The sequence below is a fragment of the Pterocles gutturalis genome, unplaced genomic scaffold, assembly GCF_000699245.1.
Source record: "Pterocles gutturalis isolate BGI_N339 unplaced genomic scaffold, ASM69924v1 scaffold20209, whole genome shotgun sequence".
In the NCBI taxonomy this organism is placed as follows: Eukaryota; Metazoa; Chordata; class Aves; order Pterocliformes; family Pteroclidae; genus Pterocles; species Pterocles gutturalis.
In genome coordinates, this window is record NW_010128690.1 from 21,731 (window position 1) to 33,538 (window position 11,808).

Here is an 11,808-nt window from a genome sequence, read left to right on the forward strand (position 1 = left end):
TTGAAACTTTCCATACATGCAAGACTTGAACAAGGCTCTGCGGCGGTCGCTGGTCCAACGCTGGCATGAGGAGGGTCTCCAGCCAGCAAGGCTGGGGCTGGAAGATCTGTGCTGCTGCTCCGCTCCGAGCAAGTGACCCTCGCACCCGTCCCGAGCAGGATCTCAGGGGAAAGGGGCTGAAATCACATCATTGCTTTCTCTCTGTGAAGCAGGTATTGAAGTCCTGGCCGCGTTTGCTCCGTGAACCCTTCCCACACCGTTCCCGTTTCCCACGGTGGTGCTGGGGCCGGTGCTGTAGCAGGACCAGCAGGGGGGGGGGGTCCAGGTGCATGCTTGGGGTGCAGGGCCGGCCAGCAGGCTCCTCCGGCTCTCCTGCTCGCCAGCCGTCACGAGCGTCTCTTATCTCAGCCGTCGATGCCACGTTTGCTTGATGTCTCAGTTCCGGAGCAGAGATGCTCTAGCTGCTATCTGGGAAGGCTCTGGCCCCAAAAATATTTAGTTAGCAGCCATTCAGTTAAGTGGAATTGACTTTTTATCGGCTTTGCTCTGTACGTCTGCCACCAGCGAAGGCCATTTCCTCCTTCCCTGCTCTCGGCCTGTCAGTCCGCTCCACATTCCTATCGGCAGCCGTTAGCCCGGATCAATACTAACCATGGTGTAACAGCTCACGCACGGTAACAGCTCACGCACGGCTGCCTTAGTCCGCATCGATCAGACCCTTCTTCCAACAGGTAGTGGGCTGTTTGAGGCAGCGACTGGAGATAAACAGCTGCTTTTACTTCAGGCTAATTCATTGCGGAGGGGTAACAGCTCACGCACGGCTGCCTTAGTCCGCATCGATCAGACCCTTCTTCCAACAGGTAGTGGGCTGTTTGAGGCAGCGACTGGAGATAAACAGCTGCTTTTACTTCAGGCTAATTCATTGCGGAGGGGTTTCACGGAGACCTGCTGCCCTGCTTCCGAACCCAGCAGAGATCAGAGACTCGCAGCAGCTTCTCTCTGCCTGGGATTATGCGAGACCGTGTTAGTTGCCCCATCCCTTCCGAAATCCAGCCTGGGAGAACGATGCTATCCAAATACTGCCAAAGGACCTAGACTGAAAATTGCACCGCAAACTGTTCTAGTTAGGAGAATTGGTGGTTTGGAAAATTAGGAACATGAGCGCTGATTAGATCGGGGATGGGATGAGCTGCTGGGCAGCAGGCGTCTCGGGACCGTCCCATCACAGCTTCTCCCTGCAGACCCTCTTCTGTTGCAGTTCGGTGTCCGGGGGGCCGTGTTCCCGCCAGCCCCTCGTGCTCCGGCAGGACGCAGCATCCCCTGGGCTCCGGCAGAGCCAGCCCCGACCACCGCTCCGCAGGATGCTGGCCATCGTGCTTCTGGATGTGCTGCGGTCCCCAGAACCGCCAGCGCTGAGGGCAGCAGCACTGTTGGGCAGGGATCCCCGGGGATGTCACTGCACACGCTCCTGAGCCCGGCCCGGCTCTGCAGCACCCATGTGTGAGCTGGGAGGGCGGCGAGGACCGGGAAGGTGCCGTCCCTGAGCCGAGGGCTGTAAGCCTGTGGGTCAGACACAGCTGGCCCGGAGAGCCTCCGGAGAAGCTGCAAACCCCTTTTCTGGGCGGTTTATACCTGCGCCGGTTACCGAGGCGGGAGGCGGCAGGCCTGCTACAGCAGCTACAAACTCTGCAGTTCAATGAGTGTTTATTATTATAGGTTTGATGCCGTTCCCAAAAGGACCTAATCAACAAGTAATAAGGCCTCAAGAGAGCAATTAGAAACCTGAACTTTAACTCCCTCCTAACCACAGCGTAGAAGGCAGCTTTTGCGTCGGTTTGGGGTATGCAGCCTGGTATGTTGCTGAGGAAGAAATACTGAAAATCTGAAATATAAAATAATTGCAGATGAGTATTTGAGTTTGAGCAATGAGGTACGCGGGTAGTTTGTATGGCAGGGTGAAGGTGTGCCTGGCAGAAAGCACTAATGGTCTGGGGAGATTCACGCCCAAATATACAGCCTCTAACATATCTGGATTTTTTCAATGCTTCTTCCTAGCTTTAGGCAACCACCGAGGATGTTCAGTGCCTGCACACTTGCAGCATCTGCCCCACCTAAAAAAAAAAAAAAAAACAAACCTAAAAAAACCACCTCCGTTTTCCCACATGTAAAGTAACAATATCTGCCTAACTGCAGAAGCCTGAGATGCTTGGTTTGTTTGAAACTTGTTTTGAATACTTTGGATAGGACATTTCAGACAGGAACTGCACATTGAGTAATTCTTGCCATGGAAAGTCACGTGGCTACTGGAAAGCAAAAAATTGCATAAGAATACGTCTGCGTAGCTCCGCTGCCTCAGTGAGAGTTGCCCAAGAGGGCTCGTGCTCCTCACTGCCTGCCGGAGAGCGCGGAGGAGGCACTTGGCTCTGCCAGGCTTTACACATGCCATGGCAACACCCACAGATCGCTGATGGCCGTGTTGTTCCAAACTGCAGAGGTGTGCTTTGAAGAAATGTTACCGAGTTAAAGTATTTTTCCTTGGTTGTTTTCCAAACACTGTATTGGAAGGCCATTTCCCCTGGCAGAACTGTGTCTGGGGTTGTTGCACGTTTCCTTTTCAACAGGAACTGCAGAGAGAAGGCAAATGCTGCTGTGATACAAGAAGCCAAGAAGCGGACATTTCTCATGCACCTGTCCGACTGGTTGTCCAGTTCGGATTTCTTGGCTCTTCCACAGCCTGAGTGTGTTTCCAGGCCACAGCAGGACGAGCAGACGGACCCCTGTGTGGGGATCGTCGGTGCCTTGTGAGATGAGAACAAAGTGCATCGTTTTTAATGTTGTTGGCTATTGCAAGTGCTCCCTTTGCAGAGATCATGGGGTGGGGGTGACCAAGCTGGCTGCAGCGAGCATCCTCAGCACGCCTATGGCACGCGTCTCCTCTGCGTGTCCACCAGGACTGTCCCTGCCTGGGATTAATCCGAACAGGACGAAAGCGATGCTGGCTGGCTGGGAGAGACGGCTGAAGAGGCTGGCGGTGGCAATGTCTGCGGCTCTGCTGACAAGGACAGCGCATGTCTGCCAACACTCCTCGTCCGACCGACTCAAAACCAGGGTTTTCCTGTTGTGCTGCTGTCAGTGCAGAAGGAAAAATAATGCTGAGCAAACAGAGGGAACCAGGAGAGACATTGCTGTAAGGATGAAGCAGAGGCACGGCTTCACTGTTCCCAGGAGAGAGGGGAGGGATATCCCCTCCCGGAGTGAGTGTCCCGCCATCAGGAATGATCAATACCACGTGGAAAAGGGATAAAACTCCGGGAACATGCTGTAGAGCAGGTCCAGGGGAGACATTTGGATAGACTCTAGAGCAGGAGGGCTCTGTCCCTGCCGCCGTGCCCGCAGCGAGAGGAGGGCTCAGCACACCCACAGCCTGAGGATCCAGGGGAACTTCTCGACGTCCCAGCCTTACATAAATCTAAGGACTGGAAAACTTCATTTGGTGTATGAAATGGAGCCAGCAGAGGGAGCGAAATGCAGGGACTGTCCGCGGGAAGGGAGGTGCTGGGGTTTGGGTACAGGCACATCTGGTCTGGGACGCGTCTCACAGCCCATCGGGTGGGCGCAGCAGCTCCGTCCGGGGCCGGGGGTCATACGGGGACAGAGCAACAGCGGCGGGTTCTCACCTGCGGGAGGGAGAGGTTCTCTGCTCTACCATTATCAGTGTAAAACTAGACAGTTTGGGGGCCAACATGTTTCCAGCATAAAGCAGGTATCCAGAGGAACCTTAACTTCTCAAATAATCCTTGTTCTGAGAGGGTCTGAATGCTGTTCCCCTAAGTGGGCTCAAATGCTTTAAAACATGTTTCAGCTGTTCTGGGGCTGTTCACGTGGTCCTGGGAGTGACCATGGAAAATACTGGGGAGAAGCCGAAAACTAAGTGTGCTGATGTTCCTCCCTTATTATCTTCTGCCTCCTAGATGTCCTGCTCTTGGCATTATCTTGGGCACTAAGAGTGGACAGACATACTTACAGGTAGCTTCTTCCTGATTTCTTAGTTAACTTCTTCAAAAATAGGAATTTTGCAGATGGATCAGTTCTTCAACATCCACTTAGGATTTTTTTCAGACCCATCTTTAACGTGCTTTCAAAGACAGAACTGTAATTTCCTCTTTTCATTGAGTGTTGGCCATCTTTGTTCACCATTTTATTAGAAGAGATAGGAAGTGATCTTTATTAAAACGTTTACAATGTGTGAGCTTCCTCCTAGCTACTTCTGAAGGAGAATTGGCAGGAAAATCCCAACTTTAGTGGTCAGAGGCCACTGTGGGACTTGGACTGAGAGGCACAACACACTCATTTTAGAGTTATTCTTCCAGGGCCCCTGCAGACTCCCGCAGACATCAGTTCATGCCCAGCTGATGTAATCAAGGTTGTATCTGTGGCTGTAAAGAATAACAAAAAAAAAAAGAGGTTGTATTATTATTTTTTGCTCAAGCTGAAATTTCTGAACAGCAATGCAATAAAATCTGAATTCCACAGCTGTGGATTCCCAACAGGCCCACGCCCTTTGCTCCAGGACCACCGCAGTGAATTTTGCAGCACAGCTCTGACCTGGTTCCCCAGCGCACGTTTGCTCCTTGCTGCTGCCGACTGCGCCCGCACCGGGCACTGCTCGTGGCACAGCAAAACGGAGGGAACCGCGGACTGAGGGGCCAGTCTGATTCGGAGGGGAAGGTCAAATATAAGGTGGGAAACGGTCACATGTATGTGAGCAATCAAAGGAGTTAGAGGGGCCTCACTTCATTTTATCCAATGAGGAGGCTCCGCTGGCTGGTACCCACGCAGAGGGAAGTTCCCTTTGGAGCATCCCAGGACATTTCCCTAAGCATGACTCAAACCTGCTGTATTAACGTTACTGTCAGGCATAATGGAGGTTACACTGAGATTTTTTTGTTGGTGGTGTTGCTTAGATGACAGTGTAAACGAGATAAATTTTACTGGGGAAAACCAAAAAACCTAACCAAAACCCCAGAAGGCTTGTGAAGCATCCCTTGGCAGTGTGTTTTTCTGAAAATCATCCCCAGCCTGGATATTTTCAGAAATTATCCTTTCTAAACTTGTTAAGTACTCACTCCTCCAATTAAGGTGTGGAAGAACAAAGGGAAGTAACTTTTCTGCCAATTGAGGAGTATATTCGATATCTGAGGGCAGACGAGTGCTGTGGTGATCTTTGCTTTCAGGTTGCTCTTTCATACCTTCAAGAGGTAAATGATAATTTCCCAGCAATAATCAGAGGTTTGAAATACTGATGTAATCAGGATACACAATAAACAGTTGTGCTCTTCTGTATCTGATGCGTGTGCTATGATGAAGTTTGCTGCCTAAGTCAGACTGGATCCGCTTCCGTCTGTCTGCCGGGTGCGGGTGGCTGGCCCGGGCGTGGGACCTCGCCAGACGTGGCACTGTCGAACAGTGAGCTGGGCTCACCTGGCGCTCTTTCCATCCCAATTTGTGGTCAATCTGTGCCTGAAATACAGAGTTGAGGACGTTCTTCTCATTTACTTTGGCTTTTCATTTATTTTAGCTGTGTAACATTTTCAGTTAGTGATTGATTAGTGTATGTTCCGGTATGTGATAAATACCGAGAACTGAAAGTAGTCTTTTAGTCCAAAATGTCCAAAAACTTTTGCTGCATAGGGTGTAGATAACGAGTCTGTAAGAAGCGTATCTCAGCAATTCCTGCTCGTTGACCATAACAGCAAGAGGTGGAGCTGACTGAGCTGTAGGAAAGGCTCTGGCGCCAGTGTGCCACCAGGCAGGCTTTGCGGTGCGGCGTCTGGCGACCTGTTCGCTCTGAGTGTCTTTTCACTGGAAAAGAAAATTCAATGCAGAGGTCGTTTGGGATACAAAATATGGTGTGGTCAGCCAGCAGGGGCCCAAAAGTCACCGTAAGGCTCTCCTGGGTCTGTAATATCGTTCCAGTAACCAGGTGTTTGGAGTTAGACTTCTTGCTTTGCAGGACTGTTGAGAAATTTCCAACTTTCTACAGTCTCCTCTTTCCAGTATCCCCTTTCGTTTTGAACCAGAAACTATTCCTATAGTTGTATGTACAGTACCTGCAGTATGGTATGGCTTTGAATCTGTGTGTTTATACACCAATTTGCAAAGAAACTAATTTTTTTTTAACAAAACAGAGATATGTAAATAGTTGTTAGTCTCAATAATAATGTTGAATACTGTGGAATTAGCTTCAAATAAGTTTTTCCTCCTTTAAATGAGATTATGCTTGTGCCTGGATCAAGCAATTCTGCACCAGTCTTGAACTTGTTAAAGATGAAAATCAGAATACCCACTGCAATATTGAAAAGGTAAAATGAGAACAACATGGCATTTGGCCAATGTTTGTGAATCACAGAAGATGATCATGAAATCATAAGAATAACCACCAAAAGGTAAATAAATTACCCAGCCTACCACTTATTTTCATGTACAGTTTGACACAAAAGCTGAAGCCATGAATGATTTATACCTGTTTTAACAATAATACTCGTTTTCCTGAAAGATGGTCAGCACTCAGGCTGCTGCGGGCACCGTGCCAGTTGTTGAAAGGTTAATGTCTCAGCAGCAATACATTAAATTATGAATTATACCAGTCCTAAAATGGAAGGTTATTAGCTCAGTATGTTTAATTAGCCGGGCTCGAACTTTGCCATCTGCTAGCGCTGCCCATCGCTAATGCACGGCTGGCTGGAATAGGAGGGTTGGGAAGAGGATGCCCAAACAGGCGAGCTGCCCCTTCCACACAGCCCACCCTCACCCGCTGAGCCCACCGGGACACGCTGAGATCCCGGGGAGGTCCAGAGGCTCAGCCACAGCCCTGAGGCTGGTGATGTTCTCCGTGAGAACCGCCGGGCTGATCCCCACGCCCCGGAAAGGCACTGCCTGCGACACATCGTGTGTTCTCCCGAGTTCCCAGGGCTGGTTTGAGCATTTGATCAATGTTTGTAAATTCTCCCTCGAGTTGCATGCTGGTACATCACAGCCCTTACCGTGAGAGGAGAAGGCAGAAGGGCGAGGGCCCAGCCTGCACCTGAGCAACGAACGTGCCCGAAGAGAGGGGCTGTGCTGGGGGAGGTCTGGCGCTGCGGTGGGCAGAGGCGCGGCAGCATGCGGCGGCTGGGGCTGGAGCAGCCGGGCGTCCTGCAGCCAGCGTGCCCGTACGTAGGGATCAACAGCTCGGGGTGGTTTTGTTTGCACAGCATCTCTTGCCAATAGCTGTACAAGGCTATGATATTTAGTTTTTCAATAAATATTTAAATTTTACCTCTTTGCTTATTTATTTTTTAAAAGAACAAACAGTAAATTCTGTTGGGTTTTTATTAGTTAAGGTTATGTGATACTTTTAAAATATGTTGCACTAAGTATTACTGTAAGTAATTATTCACTGTAATTATAAGGGTGCTTCTGGGGGGCTCCGTGTTAAAACTCCGGTCAGAAGCGTGCCCTGGAAAGTGGAATGTACAAACTTGGGGGGGAGAACCAAAGTTGTAAGAAGCCAAACACAGTCTTATTTTTAATTCTTCTTTTTCTAGGTAGAATAACCTTGCCAAGGAGGAAAGGAATTTGGACAGACTTAACATACAGCCTGCGCAGCTTCCACTAGCTGGACACTAAAATGAAGAGAGAGTTTATTCATCCTCAGCCCGACACAGCCCACCAAAATTAAAAGACATTTTAACCTACAAGGGAGACTGGGTCAAACACTTACTAACCCACCCCAAGCTGGCTACATAAAGCAGCCTGTTTGATTCCTCTGGCTATCAAGTCTCCGCATTTCTGTGTTGGATGTGAAGAGTAAAGAAGGAATCTGGCAGAAATTAGAAGGTGTCCAAGTCAGCATAAGAGACAACACCAGGTAAAGGCTCAATGCCTTTTTCTTCATTTTCTTACAGTAGTTATTTCTTCTCCTCTGGAGTTTTTGCTGATTCCCTCTGCTTTGCATTAGCAAAGCCTCTGTACTTGTACTTCTGGAGCAGGTGGCATGGTCGGAAGATCAGAGCAATATGTATTAGAGTAAAACTGCGGACAGAAATAGAAAGTAAATGGAAGATGAATTGATCAGAGGAAAGACAAAGGATGGAGGGGATAAAATAAAGGGAAGGAAGACAAGAATAATACCTTGCCTGTGTACTACAGTAATTTGTTATTTTTATATGGTGCCCAGGGTGTACAGTATCTGTTTTACTGCACAAATGGAAAAAAGAGTTCTCAGCCCCAAACAGCCAACATATTAATTTATAATGTGACAGCCTGATGAAACAAGTAGTCAGGCCAGTGCAACGAGGAATAATTTAGTGCTTGTGGAGCACGAGTTACTTTACTTTGGTATCCGCACATGTGTATGCCATCAGATGGAAGTCTCTTGGTTTTGTAATAACTTACTGTAGAAGAAAAATTTCTGTTTCGGGAAAGTTCTGAGTGAGAGGGGGTGTCTGAGGGCATGGGCAGGAGTTTTGTTGGGAGGAGCAAAGGGACTGCCATTGCAGTGCGCCGCAGAAGGCGTGACAGCTCGAATCCCAGCCTGGCAGCACGGGCAGGAGGGAGCACGGCAAATCCCCCTGACCAGCGCGTGGGGATGTGCGGAGTGGGCCAAGACACGGTGGAGGGCAGAGAGGAAGGAAAAGGAAAAACTGGAGCATTTGCTCTGAGCCATGTAGAGCTGGAGTTGGTAGCGAGCCACCCAGACGGGGCAGCGAGGAGATGACCTGAAACAACACGCTTGAACGGGAGAGAGTTCCAGGGCAGACGCAAACCTGCCGTGACCACAGAACCAGGGGAGCAATAGCTAAGTTGTTTTCTGACACAGTTATTGCCACTTCAATTGCAGTTTTATTCCAAAAGCAAATTCCAAAGTTTTATGTCCATAAAGGTTTAGACATAAACAAGAAAGAAGTCAGGAAAGTGGTATGTACTGTGTAAACAGTTCCACTTTATAATTAATGCTGGAGATCAGGGGAGCAGGAATAGCTGTGCATGTGTGGTCACTCAGATTTACTGTTGGTCTTATTAAAACCTAGTTCTGCAATAATTTTATGCCCAGGTAGGGGCAGAAAGGGAGCAGGATGCCCCCAAGCAACCCATAAATAGTGTGGTGAAGACAAAGCGTTTATTACTTAGCTTCACAAAGGCTCTGTAAGTGCTCTCCCAGGGTACGTATACTTGTACCCCAGATGCCAATTCTGCAAATTAGCATTATTTCTCAAAATACTATGTAAACAGAGGTCATTTGAATACTTGATTTCATCAGAGTCACATATGGAAGCGTGTGACATCTTTCTTTCCCTTTTGCGGAGTGAGCAGAGGTTTTCACTGCCTGTCTTTTTATTTCTCTTGGAGTATCGTTACTGACGAAAAAACCTGGCAGGGTCTGGGATCCATACAGAACCCATTCTGCGGGATTTTGTCCCATCTCATTGCTCCGTGCTGTCTTAAGAGCAACTCCAGGGCAGAAACTTTCCCATTTATCACTGAAGTGTGCTATTTTGAATCTTCTGTTAAACGGTTTAAATTACTATGCCAAAAGTTATTCCATGGCTGGGACACAAAGGGAATTACAGGGATTGGAGATCCTATCAGCTTACCTTTGGGGTATCCCTTTTTCCTAAGTAGAAAAGCCACCACTAAGTTCAGCTCAGGTTTCGCTAATGGGCTTTTATTTTATCATTGTGCATCCTACAGCTATAAGGTGTTCAAATTTTAGAAACTTTCATGACTTTTTAATACATTTTTGTATTGCATTTGTATTGCATTGCATACAAATCCATTTTGTATGGCACACAAACAGGTACCTTTGTTAATAGGGTAACAGTAAAACAGGGTGAGAGAGACTTTCAAAATCATCCTTAAATGACAAAATCAGTTTCCTAGGTAAAATATAACATATGAAGAGGTTAATATGTCAGGATTTTCCAGGGCTAAAAGCAAGTGTTGCATTTTAAGGACACCAGTCTCTCCTGTTCAGTGGGATATACATTTGCAGGATATTGGACTTTGCGAGCATCTTCTAAAGTTGACACTGACCAAGGGGCCAGCGCAGGGAGGTGCTGCATTTGCTGGGAGAGAGAAAGCACTTTTACAGTAATGAATTTGTTTTTTAATACAATTGTTTGGACCCGCTGATGTTTTGAATTGTAAGAATTAATTCCATGGCAATAGGGAAGGAAGAAATAGGGAAGAGAGCGTGCTCAGTGGTGCACTGTAAATGGACATGGTTTCATGGTGCTCCATGGAGCCGTCGTCTGCGTGTCTGGAAACTCACCAGAATTCACGCCAACATCACGCCTTGTGTGCTCTGCTCCCTCATGGTGAGTATGATTCCCGTTCTACAGGCTGGGAAAATAGGACAAAAAGCAGAGGATCATAGTTTAAAAGTCTACCCCCATATGCCTTCATTTTTGGGCACTTCCAGCGTACCCCATGTACGGCACTGGACTTTCAGCATAGACAGCGAGTCTGTGGCAGAGCTAGGAATAGAAGCCAAGCCCTTGTTCCAAGTATCAGACCCTCAAAAGTATTTTTAGGCACTTAATACCATTAATTTCATACTCTTTTTGGCTAAGCATCTTAGAAACAAGATCATGCTTACTCCTGAAATAATTTTTAAAATCATAGTTGTGTGCTCTTGGACAGTTTCTTTTCAGGGATCATGTACAGTTCAGCCCTATTTAGGAACAAATGGGCTTCAGAATTAGTTTTGGGAGAAGTTCTGTGTGGACCGTGCTTTTGTGCAGCCTTGAAGTATGACTGAGGACACGGGTGGTGGTGCAGAGTCTTTGTCTTTGCAAGGTGAACAGTACCTGGTTGAGAGGGGCTTTGGCAGAGGGCAAGGGGTGGCTTTGTTTGATGGCCATACGCTTCAGGTTCCTTTTTGCTGTCTCTGAAAGGCAACGTTCCGTGCTTCTGCATCCTCTTTATTTTGGTTGCAACTTCCTTCTTCCAAACACAAAATCTTCTACATTTAAAGTACAGCAAGACCACTGTTCGCCAATATTTTGATTAAAACAACACTAGGACACACGGGGCACCCCGAAGCCCCGAGGACAGCAGGCCTGCCATGGGCTGGAGCTTCTCCAGCTGCAGGAGCGCGGCCCTTGCTCGGGCAGCTCACGCTAGCGTGTTAGAGCTGAACGGAAAGGTCTAGAGAAATACACTCATCGTGTTTTTATTGTGCTGGTTTGGCAAACCCAGTTCAAGCCCTGCTTCTGCATCCTATCTATTATTAATTAATTGATTTCCTATAAGCTCATTATTTATTTCGCTGTGACTTCCTCCCAGCGTGCAGAGCTTTACAGACTGCGGAACACAAGTTCCCGTCACAAAGTGCAAACGTGCCGAAAACGCCAAGTCAGGCAACGGCAGGCGAGCAGCGCAAGCAGCAAACGGACAAGCAGCTCGCGCCCGGGTTATCCTTCCCCTTTCGGTTACACACCCCAAGCTCCTGACAGCTTCTGCTGCCCCCCCGCCATGCCCTGATCCCCACACCTCCCCTTTCACCTGTCCCACGCATCGGTGGCCACGTCCAGCCCCCGTTCCTCCCCGCTGCAGCTGCTCCCGGGATGAACGGACGAGGAGGGTGTTCTTCAGTGACTCCCCTGCCGTCACCGCGGGATGAGAGGGTCTTGAGGGCGGTTTCGGGGGGCTGATCACAGGGCAGCCGGGGGCTGCTGGTGCGGGGGACGGGAGCCCGGTGCGGAGGAGTGTGGCTGCCCTGGGGCGAGCGAGGCCTCTCGCGGGCACGCTGTGGGGGCTGCGCTG

At 48.7% G+C, this 11,808-nt stretch overlaps 1 protein-coding gene across 1 annotated transcript; it reads left to right on the plus strand.

Moving 5' to 3' along the window:
• Nucleotides 1–414: 414 nt before the first annotated feature.
• On the plus strand, nucleotides 415–528 carry LOC104466346 (chromosome unknown open reading frame, human C16orf47). The gene has a single exon (XM_010079730.1). It carries the CDS (start codon nucleotides 415–417, stop codon nucleotides 526–528), a length of 114 nt encoding a protein of 37 aa, XP_010078032.1.
• The last annotated feature ends 11,280 nt before the right edge of the window (nucleotides 529–11,808 follow it).